The following is a 17,596-nucleotide window of genomic DNA, read 5'->3' as shown; positions in this document are numbered from 1 at the left end:
GATTAATCACTGAACTATCACTAGTTTGGAGGAGGAGATCTGGCTGTTCTGTTGACTCAGTTGGTAATTTGGTATGCATAAAGTGGGTCATTTTAGACTAAATAGACTATAGTTGTGCGGATTAAATGTTTCTTTATAACAAAATCTTAAATATCTAGTATAATGTACAGAGGTAAATAAAAATGTACATCACCCCTGCATGAATAAATCTCATATCCAACACTATGCCAATTGGTCAGAATTATTACAGAATTACATGCCATTACCAGCCTGTGTTATGAAACAATTCTCCGAGATCATTAAATAATTTTAGTCTTAATATAATATGCCATGATTATTATTGTATTGAGCAAATGATAAAACTACTGATAATTTGTGAATAGATTATAAAAACATTACTTGCTAATGGTTCGTGTAATTCCCGCTATTAACCATCTCCAAGATTAGAATTAATATTGTTTAAAATTAAGAACTGTACCAAATATAATATGTAAACAATTTTTTTGTAAATACACTTAAAAAAAGTACACTATAAAATATTTAGTTTTAATAGCCAAATGAGACAAAAGTAAAAGAAATTTCATTTTATAATTTATTTTTATAAAATGTTCTATTTAACTATCTATTTAAATAATGAGGACGTAGTGAACAAAACTGTGCACACTATATTGTTTTCACTACACTCTGTTCCAAATAAGAAGACTTGTGCGCAAACGACAAAATTACGTTCTGTATTCTGTTTGCCATTGAAATTAAATTGTGCGGCAGCTGAGACACATGAACAACAATCAACAAATAATTATATTAGTAATGATTTGACAGCCATTGTAAGAATAATACATTGCTCCATGACTACGCCCAACTGTACCAATGTGCAGGTCTCATTATCCACAACCCCTATGCGCGAACAGAAGTCTTCTTTTTTGGAACAAAGTATACTAATATCTGTTTATTTTCAGAGATATGTTTTATAAATTAAAAAAAATGTAGAATCTTCACTTTTAGGTAACTTGCACAATAAAGGTGAAATTTGAAGTTTGCAATAAGGATTAACTATTATTGAAATTTGATACCTAACTTTTACATACACAACAAAACAAACTAAAAAGGTAAAACTATAAATTTAATTCCAAATTTAAAAAGATAAAATCTATTATAGGTACTTTATTCAATAATACAAAAAAATATTGTTAGTAGTTAATGAAATTTTATAATAGCAATAATGTTTTTGAATGTTAAAATTAATATTATACAAATGATATGAAAAATAGTTTTTCTTGAAGTTAAAAAAAACCAGTACTTTATCATACAATATTATTAAAGATAAATAAAATGAAAATATTTAAATATTAATTCATAAAAATAATTAATAAGTTGAATGCCTTATTCCTTAAGTATACAAAACTTTAAAAAATATAACAATTCATCCAATTCAGAGCAGGGAGCACGTCGGAGGGTCAGACCAGTGAGGAACGCTAATTTATGAGCCAACTGACATGGAGCAGGAACCCGTACAGTACTCTAGAAATATGTTATAAAAATATTTTATGGGTATAATAAAAAATAGTCCATCAAGGTATACTAACCGACCAATTGTAGTACATATGAGTCAACTTAAATGTAAGTCTTTGCATAATATCGGGAGGAAGTCCAAGAGTGTCTTCAATCACGTGATAATGGGTAGGAGTTACAGTACCCTGTTTTACATGTTGGGAAATTAAAAAGAAATTGTACCTGCAAAATTATAATATTAAATTATTACATTATGTTTACTTGCCTGTTTTTCTACTACAGTATATTAACAACATAGTTTGTATATGTACTTATACATAAATGGTGGTACTCTAACAACAAGATAGATAATTAACATAGAGCATAAACTATATAATGGTTTTGACAGTATCTTTGTTTCTTAATTTTAGTACATACATTATATAGAATTATAAAGGAGAATAGAGGGGCACGCACAGGAATGTTTTTGATCAATATTTTGTTTGTATTGGGTTAGAAATGATAACAGAAAATAAAATTATCATCTAATAAATTTTATATCTATATTTTATACTTGTTTAAATCATTCATTTATTGTCATACTCGACCATATTTCGAGTTTTAATTTGTTACAAACATATTGTGATTAAATAATATGCTAGAGTGTGTAAAAAATCAAAAATTAAAGAAATTTAAATCTTTTCTAAATTGTTACACAGGATATTGAACAGTTTGAATCACATGAGATGTGTATTTTCTAACAGGCAACAAGTGCACAAGAACAGTGATTACAGAAGAACTTCAATTAACTGGGTAATGGTGGAGAGCAGTCACATGAAATAAATGAAAACCAGTTAATCAAGGCTTCAACAATATTACATTGTCATACTATAAGTTATATCGGGGCTTAAAATAATAAGTAATTAATCATTATTTATCGTTGATAGAAATGATTTTCCTTACTTCACTTCTATTTTCTAATTTTTAAATTCACAAGGTCAAAATTAAAATTAATATAATATACTGCTTTCGTACACCTATTTCTTTACTTTTGGTACACACTAGTCTTCAAAAAAAGGAGCAATTAATCGCAAAAAAGGATAATCAATTCTACTGTGTATATACATATACACACAAAAATAATAAATGTTAATTACTCATAAAAATTACAAAGTTACTTTGATCCCACTTAAAAAGTATGAAGTTTGATAAAAATGTAAAATAGTTTATATATAGCTTACTTGGTTGGGTCTGTAACAACAGTATCAATAATTGTACCAGGTTGAGGATTTTGAGGTCCTTTAAAACCAGGAGCAAAAAATCTACTACTAATTCGCTTAGTAACTGTAACAAATGCGAATGGAACAGATTTTGGTCCATACACTTGTTTACAAGCAGTCTAAGAAAAAAATTTAAATCAATAATCAGTAAATTAAAAATAATTTTAACAAACCTACCTGCAAAAGTTTAACTTCTGTGTTATGAACATGTGATATTTGACCTTCTCCAATTCCATCTCTATATACAACAATGGAAGTAGGTAATGTACCATTTTTGGCTTTATACTTCATCAGGGCCTCTGAAAAATAATATACATTTTTATAATTCTTTTGTTTGTTTATCACATAAATAATGTAAACAATGTTTGTATTATAATCCTTTATTGTCATTTATTCTTATAGCATAACTCCTCAACAATTTTCAATACCCCCCCCCCCCCGGCGATAGAAAGTCTAAAATAAACACTGCTCAAGTGGTGGCATGTTATGTACAGGAGTGTCTCACATTTCTAAATTTCATATACTATCCTCTCGGTGAATTAACTATAGGAATAAAGATTGAAATAATTTGTTGTAAATGTATTCAATTGATATATATATATATATCAATAATGAAACATTTAACTAGGATCTGTACATAATTCTTTATTATATTTATAATAATAATATAATATATGTTTCCAAGGCAAATTTTTTGAGATTAAAATGATCAGCCAATAACTGATGAATTGTAACCAGTTGAACAGAATACATTAAGAATTGTATGTATCTTTAATCCTTAGAAACATAAGTTTAATAGTAGTTTGTACGTTTATAAGAATATAGAAAATGTACATAAATACTTAAATAAGGGTAGACTAAAAAAATCACATTGAAATCTCAAGTACATACTAGTTATGCCTATAGCAAAATTTACAGAAAGTTCCTCTCTGCTTTCATGAGCTTCAACACAACTATAATAACTTGTATGAGCATCGTTCATGGTAGCTACCAAAGCTCCAAATGATATATTTGTCCGTTGACTGTCATGAAATACATCAAAACCAATAATCATCAATCCCTAAAAATATAAAATTAAAAAATACAAATAATTACAATTGAATTTGTATACTAGACAATATCAAATATTACTTTTTTAAGTATGGTAACCTGCCAAGGAGCGCCACCAAGTTTGCAATTAATTTGTATAGCTATTTTAGTGCATATTGACAAGTTGTTTTTCTGCACATTTTTCAACAGTACTACTTGGGATGGTACTGAAAACAAGTGTTTATGATAAATACATACAACAATAAATCATATATATATATATATATAAGAAATATACCTGCTCTATCAATACATAGTTTACGTTTAATTAAACTATAAATATCACCACGTGACGATGGAATAACATTTAAAATCAATGCTGGATTCGATTCATTGATAATTTGTTCAATATGTGTAAAAATGTATTGGCTCGGCCATCATTCATGGGAACTCTAGAAATTATACTTGTAGTAAGTTTTTAAGAAAATATTACATTAAAAAATATTTACATGGCAGGCCTAGGTAGTATAAATGTCATTCCTTGCGCAGCTTTTAAAAGAGATTGAGCAAAAACATTAACTTCTCTACAACAGTCCCTCGGAGCTAAAATATCCCAATGCTTCACAATTGCAGAAGTGAACATTGGTAAAACACGTAAATGTCTTGTCCAGTCTGCTTCATCGCCACCATTATACCCTCGAGTACGACTAAGAATCGGTTCTGGTGGTAAAGTTCGAGCAGTTAGTTCAACAAGTCTATTACTTAATGTTAGATTTCATCTCTTTAATTCAGTAACAGTCTAAATAACATAATTATTGTAATCAATTAAAAAATGTTTGCAAAAAATTGAATTAGAATAAAAACAAATGTATAATGTATCATAAGTTAAATAGAATGAAAATAACTTACATCAGGTGTATTAAGAAGGCGATTTGCAAAATTTGTAAGTCTATCCATGCGTTCTTTGGGATTCACACGGGTATGCATAGCCATATCTTTCATAAGTGTGTAATTATTTCTATAATTTAAAACAATTGTTTACAAATAAGTTTAATAAGAATTAAGTTAAGTTAATTTTAAATTGATTACCTCATGGCATCGGTTATACCAGTCATAATACATAATTCAGGAACAAGATACACCAATGTATCTTCAACTCCAAATTGTCTTATAGATCTTTTATTTTTTGAAATCAACAATGGTTGTTTGCCACCTCGAATCGGTAAGTTCCATTTCTAATACAGTAATTATTATGTTAGTTTAGGTTTATGATAATGAATAATAATAATTAAGTACTTCTTTGTAATATTGCTCATAAGTCATTTTAGATCCATATTTTTTAATAAATTCTAAATTAAGATCAGAATTTTCATCTACGTCATCTATTCTGTATGTTTCATTGTTGTATTTAGTCATCACTGTGGTACCCACAACACCAATTTTAAAGTTAAACTAAATAATAAAATACATTACATAATATAGTATATAAGTATTGATCAAAATTAGTTAAACTGAAATCCTACAATATGATTATAAACTCACCATCCAATCTTTGTTACGATGTCTATCGGCAACACACTGATTAAAAAAATCCAGTACAGTCTCTTGGCGCATGACTTTAGTAGATATTTCTGCACATAATAAAATGTTATCTTCATATCTACCAATGGTTGTTTCATACCCTGGCCAAAGTTGAAGCTTGTGTTGAGCCATATCAATCTAAAGCAATTATAAGGAGTCAGAAAAATAATAAACAAAATATTTTTGGAATAAAAAATTTACTTTAGCTTTTGAATCGTAATAGTTTCTTCTAATTAATGTTAGATTCAGATGTCGAAGGCAATTACGTAAAAGTAAGTTGAAAACTTGGATGTTAGCATGAATCCCCAGTTTCTATTACATTTGTAAATTTCACTGTAATAACAATCTTTTGATCATCTTGGCGACGTAAAGATGTAAGATCAAAAGTCTAAGTCAAAATATTGAAATTAACATAACATCATAAAGTTGGGTCGCTCAAATAATCATTAAACATCATCTTACAAACGACCCTTAACATAATTTAACGGCTATCATTTAATTAATTATAAAAAATTGCTATCTATTAAATTATTCCTGATTTCTTATAATCTAATACCATGAAAACAATAATCAATAAAATATAAAAACATTTAAAAGATTATATTTTACTTTTAACAACTTACTGGTGGATCATATCGACTTCCAGAAAACAACATTGATTCATCAAATAAATATCCTCCCAAACGTCCTCGGTGCTGACCTAATAAGCTTCTTTTAATGCTAGTTCTATTTTCTTCAGGATTGAAATCAACTCTATACTGATATAAACACCAATTTGTATATGAAGTGATTGGAAAATGATTTGCCAACAATTTTACTGGTTGCCCAGAAATTCCTAAGAAAAATAAAAAAATATAACATATTTATAATATAAATAGTATTAATGTGCAGATATCATAATACATTAGAAACTCGTTTAACCAACACTGTTATCGACTATCATCATAAAATATATTTAAACTATAAATACATTCCTTGAGAACAATTATATTAATTTATATTATAAAAGTGCTCGTATAGACCAAAGAAATCGTACAAATTAGTTTCATAAGTGTATGTACTTCGACAAACAGCACTACTACTTACGGTTAGTTATTAGTTAGACCTTGTTATCAAATTTTCATTGTAACTAATAACAAAATAAAAATTTGTTATGATGTAAAAAATATGTATACATATTTCAGTTTTCTAAATTTCTGAGAACACTGTTTTAAGTGCATATATAGTTTTAAATTATGTACAGCTAATTTTTCTAACCTATCGGAATATCGGAGTATTCTGAGTGATTCTTTCAAAGTAGTATGTAAAAGGGGATTCTGGAGCCTCATCCTCATCCTCATCCTCAGCCCTCATCCTCATCTCTCATCCTTATCCTCATCATTTCATTAACTGAGCAGCCGCCCGATCCGTGACGTATACGATATACCCCGCTACCCCGCTCTTCCATCATCCTCATCATCTCATTAACTGAGCCGCCGCCCAATCCATGACGTATACGATATACCCCGCTACCCGGCTCTTCCATATCAATTGGCCGCCGCCACCAACACTGCCGTCGCGCGAGGAAAATAATTAAAAAATTTTATTCATCGGACCGGGATTCGAACCCGAGCCCACCGCAACCCGCCGCCACCGCAACCGCAACCCGCCGCCGACGCCCGATCGCGTACGTGCACGACTTGTATTATTGTTATCATATACGTATGCATACAACCAGTTATCATTTGTTATCATTTGTTATCACATGGTATAATATACGTGCGTGATATATATTTAATCAGTTATCATACATTTAATCAATTATCACACATTTAATCAGTTATCACGTGTTATCAAACATTATATTTTTTAATATTAATTATTTTAATATATATATCACTGACGTATTTACAATAAGAGACATTTATCTGTGTTCAAATAAATATCAATAAATTGAAAGACACTTTCGAAGTACAATAAGATACATTTCCTACCATTAGTAGGTACAGTAGGATTAAATATCAATATTCAAACACATTTCTTAACGAAAACTATTATTATTGAAAAACGCCATAGCAATGTTCATTGAAAGGCACTCCCGCCGTATTGACGATAATAGGTATTCAATTAAATATACACTGCCCCACAATGATAAAGACACTTCCTGCCATTACAAATCGCCACCGTATTGTCATTACCTGTCATCACTTAAAGGACAATTATTAAAGGATAAATACCTACTATATATTACACTAAAGATATTAAAATGCATATTAGTGAATAACACACATTAATGACTGATATTAGTACCTTCTGCCAGACGTATACAGTGTAATATCAATTAAGTATCAATATTCCCATTCGTTTATATAAATCCTGAAAATAGTCAACAGTCCTCCAGTACGTTTTAAACCGTCGTATACGCGTCTTCGTGTTTAATTTTTAAATATTATTTTTTTTTCTTTTACTATTACCTTAAACAACATGTTTAAATGCGAACAGTATATTTTCGCTGATAGATCATTTAAACATTAAGAGACAATGATATGTATTCAATTAAATATTCACACACCACCTGGACATTAGTTATTCGCTATAATAATCTATTACTTAATTATATTTTAATATACACTAATAATACAAGTATCTACCACAAGAAGCATTAGTTCTTCATAGCGTATATTTACATTAATATCCCTGATTCAAACACAATAGCGTTTTGTCCAATATCGATGTGCCCAAACACAACCAGTTAGGTTAATGTGTTGAAATTTAAAGAATGTATTGATACTTAATAGCATAGACACATATCATGTCATTAGCAAACGACACACATCGCATCTCCGAAATTATACACCAACAACGATTTAAAAACTTATAAATCTATATTAAATCAAACATCGGCTCACTTAACAGCAGACGGAAAGAAGATTAAAAAAGGTGGGAATAAATATACAGATATAATTCAAAATCTGTTTCCATCTGGCAGTGGACTATCTGTGAAACTACAAAAACATAATTTAGTGTACTGGAACGACCCCAACGAATTAGTCCTTCGTTTGCAATTACTTTTAGCTTCTAAAGCTGCTGGTAATACAGGTGTTTCTAACGAAATACTTTCAATTTTTGAAGAATTGCGCGAAGCCGGATTTATAAAACATATTCCAAATGTCTAAACGAGATATAGCTAATGAACTACACAAACCTGCTAGAAAAAATTATACAAGGCATAGAGTTAATGTTTACGGTAAAAACGATCTTTGGCAGGCCAACTTGGTCGAAATGATACCGTATTCGAAGAAAAATAAAGGCTACAAATATATTCTATGTGTTATTGATTGTTTTACAAAGTTTGCTTGGACAATACCATTAAAATCTAAAACTGCTAAAGAAGTTTCCAGCTCAATGTCTAAAATACTGCATAAACGCACACCAAAACTATTACAGCTCGATAATGGTAAAGAATTTTACAATTCTACATTTGATGCGTTAATGTCTAAATACAACATACATAAATATTCGACTTATAGTACTATGAAAGCGTGTATTGTAGAACGTCTTAACCGCACACTGAAAGAAAAAATGTTTAGAGAGTTTACGGCCCGAGGTTCACACGAATGGATTTCTATTTTACCTTCATTGATTGACGAATATAATAATTCAAAACATAGGACCATAGGCATGACACCAGTGCAAGCTGATGCAGATCCAACATCTGTGATGATAAAGCAACGTAAAATTATTAATGGAAAAATTAAATTTAAAGTTGGTGATAACGTTCGTATCAGTACGCAAAAAGGTGTGTTTACAAAAGGTTATTTGCCGAGCTGGTCTACGAAAATATTTAAAATTGTTAAAATCAACGAAACTTTACCTACTACTTATCAGCTACAAGATTATAGTGGAAAACCAATTGCTAGCTGCTTTTATTCAGAGGAAATATTGAAAACAAATTATCCAAATGACTTTTTAGTAGAGAAAATTATACGTAAGAAGGGGAAGCAAGTTTTTGTGAAATGGCTCGGGTTCGATAATACACACAATAGTTGGATAAATACAAGCGACATTAGAAAATAGTGACAGTCAAGTTGCAGACATGAACGTGTTTGGTAGTTCTCAGTCTAGTGAAACTAATAAATTTTTAGTAAACCTCGAACAGTCGATCAAATCGTTTTCGTCTAGATTAGATAAGATCGAACATTTACTCGAAGAAAATCATAAATCCGAACAATTTCAAGAAGAACAAGTAGAAGCGGTACAATTGACATGTATACAGATAGCTGAGCATATGACAAGAGGCGAAATATCATTACAATCAATCAAACAAAGTATAGACGAAATTAAAAAAATAATACCAGCTATACTCAGTCGTCTTAATACTATTGAAACGTATTATAAAGACAAGCCATAATGACTTCGGCCATCTTGGACATGCAATGTGTACTTGGCGTCAACAATAAATATATGATTAAAGAAATGTCTATAGTAGACACGGCAACATGGGCGACCCAACACTGGATTTTTAAACATTCAAAATCGATGGAGGATAACAAAAGTCGTAAAACCAACAAGTGGCTGGAGCGTAATTATCATCAACTAGCTATAGAATTTGGTGATGTCGAGTACGAAGAAGTCGGCAATATATTGAATTCATTAAAATTCAGATGTATTTACGTCAAAGGCGAACAGAAAAAACAAGTTCTTATGGAGTATATACCACACGTCGCACTCATCAATATTGAAGACTTGGGCTGCCCTCGTTTGGATCAAATATGTGATGACGAAACTTTACCTTGTTGTATTTTTCATATGGAATTTAATCCTAAACAATGTACATTTTATAAAGTTTTTGCTATAAGAAAATGATTTATAAATAATTCTTAAAAATATAACAATAATAATATTTTAACATTGTTTTTTATTTTACATAGGTAACCTAATATTTCCAATAAATGGTTATAGATAACATTAATATACATATAAATTATTCAAGTGATATTTACAATTACAATACATAACAAAAAAAAAACATAGTATTTAATTATTTTGACATGCATTCCCTTAGAAGTAATCTCATTAAATCTTTATCCGATTCCTCCCACTCACGCCCAGCAACGTCTACAGTAAACTCATGATCTGGCCAATCAACAATCTGCTCGTTATCATCCCTATAAAATTATAAATATAAGTAAAATAATTTGAAAAATATAGAATAATTTAAAAACTTACTCTAAACTATAATGACCGTGAGCCAGTGTATGTATTTTATCGTCTAGCGCCACTCTTTTGTCATCGTAGTTGTTGTATGTCAATTTATTTGTTTTGATTGTAATTAGCTGATGTTTGAATGAGCGAATGGATACATTTTCTGTATATTTATCAAGACTTTCATCTTCGAACAAACACTTAACATGATCCTCCAACGTCATATGGTTTTTAACCACATGCTGTCTTACACCCTTCGCCTTGATCTGCTCTCTCACCACATCCTCTTCTCCTGTATATATGTTGTACACGTATGATTTTGCACGTAGTGCACAAAACTCTGTCATTATATGTCCTTTTGCTTCATCAGAGAAAAACCCGGGCACCTTCTTCCTAGCTGTAGTGTAGCACGGATGGATAGGAGGCAAGTCCGACGAGTCTAATCTATCCATCAAGTTGGGATTCTCAATCAAGTCTTTGTAAAAATCTTCAGTTTTAATATGGTATACCAACGAATCTGAAATAATAATTAATATATATATATTAAGTTTATACTTCAAATTAGTTTTAATATGTTTACCAATATCAGTATACATAAGTTTGATATTATCACCATAGTGCTTCTGCATTACGTTGTAGTGATAATCGTACATCTTCGTCTTGGAAATGTCAAGAACAGCAAATCCTATACAAAATATGTTAATAAATGTAAAATAGAAAATTTAAAGTGTATTTACCAATATATATAGGCTTATCAAATTTGATTATTTTGTTTTCTAGTGCCACCGCGTTCAGGTTTTCGTTATAGTTAGTAGCATGTTTAAATGTCGTCTTATTAATAAGTTTTTGTAATCGTCTTTCACACGACACCAACTCCATCTTCATTTCCTTTCTTTTCGATTGCATAGTCTTCCCTGAAAAAAGAAACTGTTGGTAATATAGTTAAATTGGATAAAGTAAAGTAACATACCAAATACCGCATTATTCATTAATTTGAAAAAGTCTTTCTCAAAGTCGTTCTGTGCCTTCTTCCTCATCTCTATGTTTAAGTTAATGTAATTCGCCAACCATGCAGACTGGCTAAATTCTAAAACTCTATTCACCTATAAATTAAGATATAATGTTAAAAATCTGTTTAAATCTTGTAAAATAAAAATATTTACTTTTTCAACTATTAACCCATTTTCAATTGCCTGCTGTAGGTTCCGGTAATGTATAATATAATTTTTCTTCTGCTGAAACGTTGACATCAATTTTTTCACCTTTGAGCCTGATGGTATACCGTTTTGTGACAGTAAAGGCAGATCATTATGTTTATCATGTAAATGTTGTGGGTATGAGACATCAATTTCGTATACTCGCCCTTTGTCTGACGTTGGTGACATCTCACTCGGTCCGTTCAAGTTGGATTCAACCCAATTGAAGTCACCGTATGGCATATACTGACACATAGCCCAGCCATAGAGATTATTACCTGTAAAGTTTAAGTTTGAAAAATTAATAATAAAAAAAAAAAAAGTAAAATAAAATAAATAAATAAATATATTTACAGTCCTGGTATATCAACCACGATTTCTCCTTAGTTTCGTCATAGTCTGGGGTCTTTATATTATTGGCTTTGGCATGTCTCATGCTTGCCTGCACTAATCCACCACGAATACCTATGAAGAATATACAAGATTATTATTATACACGTAATTTTAAAAATTATATTGATATACTAACCATTCTCATACATTAATAACATATCGTAATTACTCAACAGCTCCAACTTTTTCCCGGTAAACTTCAACATCGCGTCAAAACTTAATCCTGGTGCAGTAAAATAATACGCCGCGTCCAAGTTGTATGTCTTAAGGCACACATCGCGAAATTTTTCAAAAACGTCCGCCAGCAGCAACACGTCGATTTTCAAGTACAGATCACTGTACTCGCCCAACGTCTTGCAACCGAAGTGGTCCCGTGGTCCCAGACCTCCTTTGCATGCGTGTATTCCTCTTCCTTTATTCCCGACTCGTTTAACGTGCTATAAAAGTCCCTCTTTCTCGGTAGTCTCTCTTCATCCAACCTGTCCCAACTATCTGTGTACTCGTACGGGTACACTCCCTTCTGAGTCACGAGCGACATATCGACTTTATTAAAAACTTTAGCGGTCTCTCTGAAGTTCTCCAGACCTGGTGTTACAAGATTTTTAGCTAGAGTTGATAGTCCTGATGCCATGAATCTAAAAGTGTCTATGAAACGGATTTGGAATTTACTTGACACATATTTAGAGAATGATATGTATTTTTCCTCAGTGTTTGGTATTACTCTAATAGTCTGGGTGTCATAACCAAGTTCTGTGACTATCAGATGCGCGTCATAGTTGGACAAGTTATGGAAGTAACACGGTACAAAAACGGGTGTTCGTAGTTTTTGGTTGCATACATTGCAGAGAGTTTGACGGTATTTTCCTGTGAGATGGCAATGGTCAGCTGTCTTACGATATAGTACCTCTGAAGGTGGGGTAAACTCGATTTTGCATAGGTTGCAGTGCGTCGCTGCTTCATGAACTTGTATGTCGTCTGCGGACATATTTATTGGAATATTCGTTTTCAATAACTTCTCTATCTTTAATGCTATTTCAGACACGGTTTCGACAAAATGTCTCGCCACGTCCTGTCGACTCTTACTTCCTCGATATAATGTTGGTTCCGTTGGTATCTCATGTCTCGCTAATAGCTCTATCGGTACGTCATTGCTCGCCTTCACAATGAGTCCATAGCTCATCGCTTCATGTCTGTGCATTATTTTTGTATTTCCCCCCTTCTTCTCATCCGTCTTCATCAGTATAGTTTCGAAATCTGCATATATTACTATAGGATGTCTCTGAGTGTTTCTCCATGCTTCAAATTGCAGACATTCACCTTCTTTCGGCATCACCGGTAATATTGGCTTATGTGCACCGCATATAAGCTTATGCTGAGTTAACGCCTCAAGCCCATTCAATTTATATTTATATCTTTGATTGTCAAAGCTGGTAAAGCACCTTTTGCAAAATACGACACTCTCTTTATGTCCAGTCTTTTGAGAGCGTATAAGGCGTGAAAAATTCGAGATGTAGATGTAATGCGACCCGCTTTCGTCTGCTACCAACAACAGATCAAAGTGGTTGGCTTTCTTCTCATCAACGACACGTAGCGGGTACACCTCGTACGTCGGATATTTACGCGGTGGCTGAAACTTTTTGTCTAACCCATACACATTCACAGAGACAGTCGGGTTATTATATTCGAATTTCTTAACGTCGGATAATGGCGTTGGGAACGATATACCATTGAAATTGTATTTGTCCTCGTGTTGTCTATAATTTTCTCCTATACGTTATACCGCCGGCCCTGTCACATGCTTGGCTAATACAGCCCACTTGAAGCACTGTTGGTCTACATTCTGAGGATTTATTGTACCCCGTTTTCTATCAATATACGCAGGCAGCGGTATGTATTTGTACACGGTCAACAATAGCCCATCTATAGATTCCAGGGTAAACCCGCTTCCTCTGCTAGTATAAGCTTCTTCCTCGGTCAATAATTTTATATAAGCTCTTTCAATAATCTCAGCAATGTTACTTTCCGAAAAAACTTCAACTGCTGATGTTTTAAACGTCCTATTTTCGGACGAATTGGATACGTTTGATCGGTTATAAGTAGCCTCGAGCTTCAAGCTAAATTTTATTGGATGTTGTTGCACGTGATTTTTCATCATGTCTGACAGATCCGGTGTAAGAGGACGTAGAAAGTCGGTATAATTTTTAACATTATTGAAATTTTTTGTGAAATACCAGATGATTTTTCGACCCGCTGACGATGAAATTTCAACTAACCCGGGGGACTTCACCATATCCATGCGTGCTTTTTTCGCTCTAGCAGCCGAAGTGGTGTTGGCGGTGGAAACTCGTTTACCGTTTACGTCCGTAGTTGTATAAGAGTTAAAAATAAAATTAAAAAACCCCTAATAAATCTAAAGAGAAACTAATTTTCTTATAATAGAATAAAAATGTTATGTATCGTTTAAAATTAAATCTACCAAATGGTTTGACAACCGGTGCAACCCATCAGCATATAAATAAAATTTATGATTTATACGAATCTTTGAAATTATACCCCATCTATAATATTAAAAATAAAACTAACCTGTATTATCGTCTTGAACTTTTTCAAATTCTTCCATAGTTGCCATGCAAATCTCGTCCTCGGATACCATGTTCGAGCCACCAGCTGGGATATCGGGGATGAAAATTTGAGGGGGAATCTGTGTGTCGCCCTGTGGGGCAACGCAAGGCGCGAACTGTATGACACTCTGTCGAGTGGGTTGAGCAACAACCGGTGCAGATATGACACACCGTTGAATAAAACACACCGTTGGATAAAACATTAGATATAATATAATATTAGATATAAATTAATAATAAAAATAAATAAGTATACATACCATGAGCATTTTTCTCATGCCTCTTAAGATTTGACATGACACTGAACGATAACGCGCAGATAGTGCACGTGAAACGAACACCATCGTGAGTATTCCCATGTCTCACTAAATTATTTTTACGTATGAAAACCGACGGACACTGTTCGCATTTAAACATGTTGTTTAAGGTAATAGTAAAAGAAAAAAAAATAATATTTAAAAATTAAACACGAAGACGCGTATACGACGGTTTAAAACGTACTGGAGGACTGTTGACTATTTTCAGGATTTATATAAACGAATGGGAATATTGATACTTAATTGATATTACACTGTATACGTCTGGCAGAAGGTACTAATATCAGTCATTAATGTGTGTTATTCACTAATATGCATTTTAATATCTTTAGTGTAATATATAGTAGGTATTTATCCTTTAATAATTGTCCTTTAAGTGATGACAGGTAATGACAATACGGTGGCGATTTGTAATGGCAGGAAGTGTCTTTATCATTGTGGGGCAGTGTATATTTAATTGAATACCTATTATCGTCAATACGGCGGGAGTGCCTTTCAATGAACATTGCTATGGCGTTTTTCAATAATAATAGTTTTCGTTAAGAAATGTGTTTGAATATTGATATTTAATCCTACTGTACCTACTAATGGTAGGAAATGTATCTTATTGTACTTCGAAAGTGTCTTTCAATTTATTGATATTTATTTGAACACAGATAAATGTCTCTTATTGTAAATACGTCAGTGATATATATATTAAAATAATTAATATTAAAAAATATAATGTTTGATAACACGTGATAACTGATTAAATGTGTGATAATTGATTAAATGTATGATAACTGATTAAATATATATCACGCACGTATATTATACCATGTGATAACAAATGATAACAAATGATAACTGGTTGTATGCATACGTATATGATAACAATAATACAAGTCGTGCACGTACGCGATCGGGCGTCGGCGGCGGGTTGCGGTTGCGGTGGCGGCGGGTTGCGGTGGGCTCGGGTTCGAATCCCGGTCCGATGAATAAAATTTTTTAATTATTTTCCTCGCGCGACGGCAGTGTTGGTGGCGGCGGCCAATTGATATGGAAGAGCCGGGTAGCGGGGTATATCGTATACGTCATGGATTGGGCGGCGGCTCAGTTAATGAGATGATGAGGATGATGGAAGAGCGGGGTAGCGGGGTATATCGTATACGTCACGGATCGGGCGGCTGCTCAGTTAATGAAATGATGAGGATAAGGATGAGAGATGAGGATGAGGGCTGAGGATGAGGATGAGGATGAGGCTCCAGAATCCCCTTTTACATACTACTTTGAAAGAATCACTCAGAATACTCCGATATTCCGATAGGGAAATAGGAACTAAAAATCGAATATTAAAATGTTATTAAAATTAGTTGAAAATATGTGTGCGAAAAACATGACGTATGAAAACAAGTGCGATAGATATTCCGATATCAGAAAAGTGAAACTGAGATTAAAATATACAATGCTGTTGTTTTTATTAAAATAGGTAATGACCAAGGCCGAGAATTTAATGCATTTTTAAGTTGTTTCCGCATGTTACGAATAAAACGACTAAAAAAGTAAAATAAGAAGTATTATGATGATGATAATAAAATTGTATTGTGTACTCTATGAGCACTGATTAAATAATAATTAAATATTAATTAACGGGTTTAACTTTATATTTCAGGTGAACTAAAGAAATCAATAGCGGTATTATTAAAATATATTCATTATTTGTTTGCAAATTGCAAATCAGAAGGTTATTATTATCGAATTATTTTTTTTGTATTTTAGTTTTTTAATATTTACGGATGATACACATCTAATTTTCAAACGTGTATATTTTTAATCGATTTTTTGATATATTATACCATTTGTAACGCTCAAATTGTTAAAAAGTATTTAATGAAGTTAAGTGTTAATATACAATATGAAGCATTGAATATTTTAATAAATAACTCGAATGAACTAACTTTTCTGCCTCAAATTTTCAAATGAAAACCAGAAAATAAATTCTTATAAATTCAAAATTCGATTTTTAAAAACAATATGCGAATTAATGAATTTTTCAGAAGGTAATTATTATTTTTGAGTGGGCTATACGTCCCGCCGAATGTCATGTTTTCAAAGGTTTAATTTTCGAATGACTTTATTATTATTTGTGACCCGCATTTTTTTTCGAATGGGAATAGCTCCCGTTCAACTATTATACCTGTATACTTGTGAGCGATGGCCAAGTAATACATTTAGTTTTTGACGACATTAGATGATGTCTTAGTTATAAATTATAATTATAGATGTGAATTTTGTTAAATGTTGTTATATATTTATGTATTTAAGTGCTAAAAGGCTAAAAAATATGAAAATATAATATGCATTTAAAAATAATTTTCATACTAACCTTATTGACAAAAGTCATGTTAATATATATGTTTTTCTCATATCAGCTACATAAAAATACATATAATATATATAATTTTTTTTATATATATACATTAAAATTGAGCCTTTTTTTATTTCAACGAAAATAAATCAGTGTT

The 17,596-nt window shown here is 31.8% G+C and overlaps 2 protein-coding genes and 1 pseudogene across 2 annotated transcripts; all 3 read right to left on the bottom strand.

Moving 5' to 3' along the window:
• Positions 1-1,383: 1,383 nt before the first annotated feature.
• On the bottom strand, positions 1,384-6,906 carry LOC113558402 (annotated as a pseudogene).
• A 3,495-nt stretch (positions 6,907-10,401) lies between these two features.
• LOC113558600 lies at positions 10,402-12,238 on the bottom strand. Its single transcript, XM_026964096.1, has 7 exons — positions 12,116-12,238; positions 11,729-12,039; positions 11,536-11,668; positions 11,303-11,479; positions 11,146-11,250; positions 10,590-11,082; positions 10,402-10,528 (listed from the first exon to the last, which is right to left on the bottom strand). The coding sequence occupies exons 1-7, from the start codon at positions 12,195-12,197 to the stop codon at positions 10,402-10,404; spliced, it is 1,428 nt and encodes a 475-aa protein (XP_026819897.1). The 5' UTR covers positions 12,198-12,238.
• A 238-nt stretch (positions 12,239-12,476) lies between these two features.
• Positions 12,477-14,822, bottom strand: LOC113558401. The gene is given in 2 exon segments (XM_026963850.1): positions 12,477-14,555; positions 14,757-14,822. Coding segments are annotated over 2 exon segments (2,130 nt in total). The 5' UTR covers positions 14,808-14,822.
• Positions 14,823-17,596: the final 2,774 nt, after the last annotated feature.

This window comes from Rhopalosiphum maidis, chromosome 3 (genome assembly GCF_003676215.2).
Source record: "Rhopalosiphum maidis isolate BTI-1 chromosome 3, ASM367621v3, whole genome shotgun sequence".
Taxonomy (NCBI): domain Eukaryota; kingdom Metazoa; phylum Arthropoda; class Insecta; order Hemiptera; family Aphididae; genus Rhopalosiphum; species Rhopalosiphum maidis.
The sequence above is the reverse complement of the archived record's forward strand: the minus strand, read 5'-3'. Positions and strand labels throughout refer to the sequence as shown.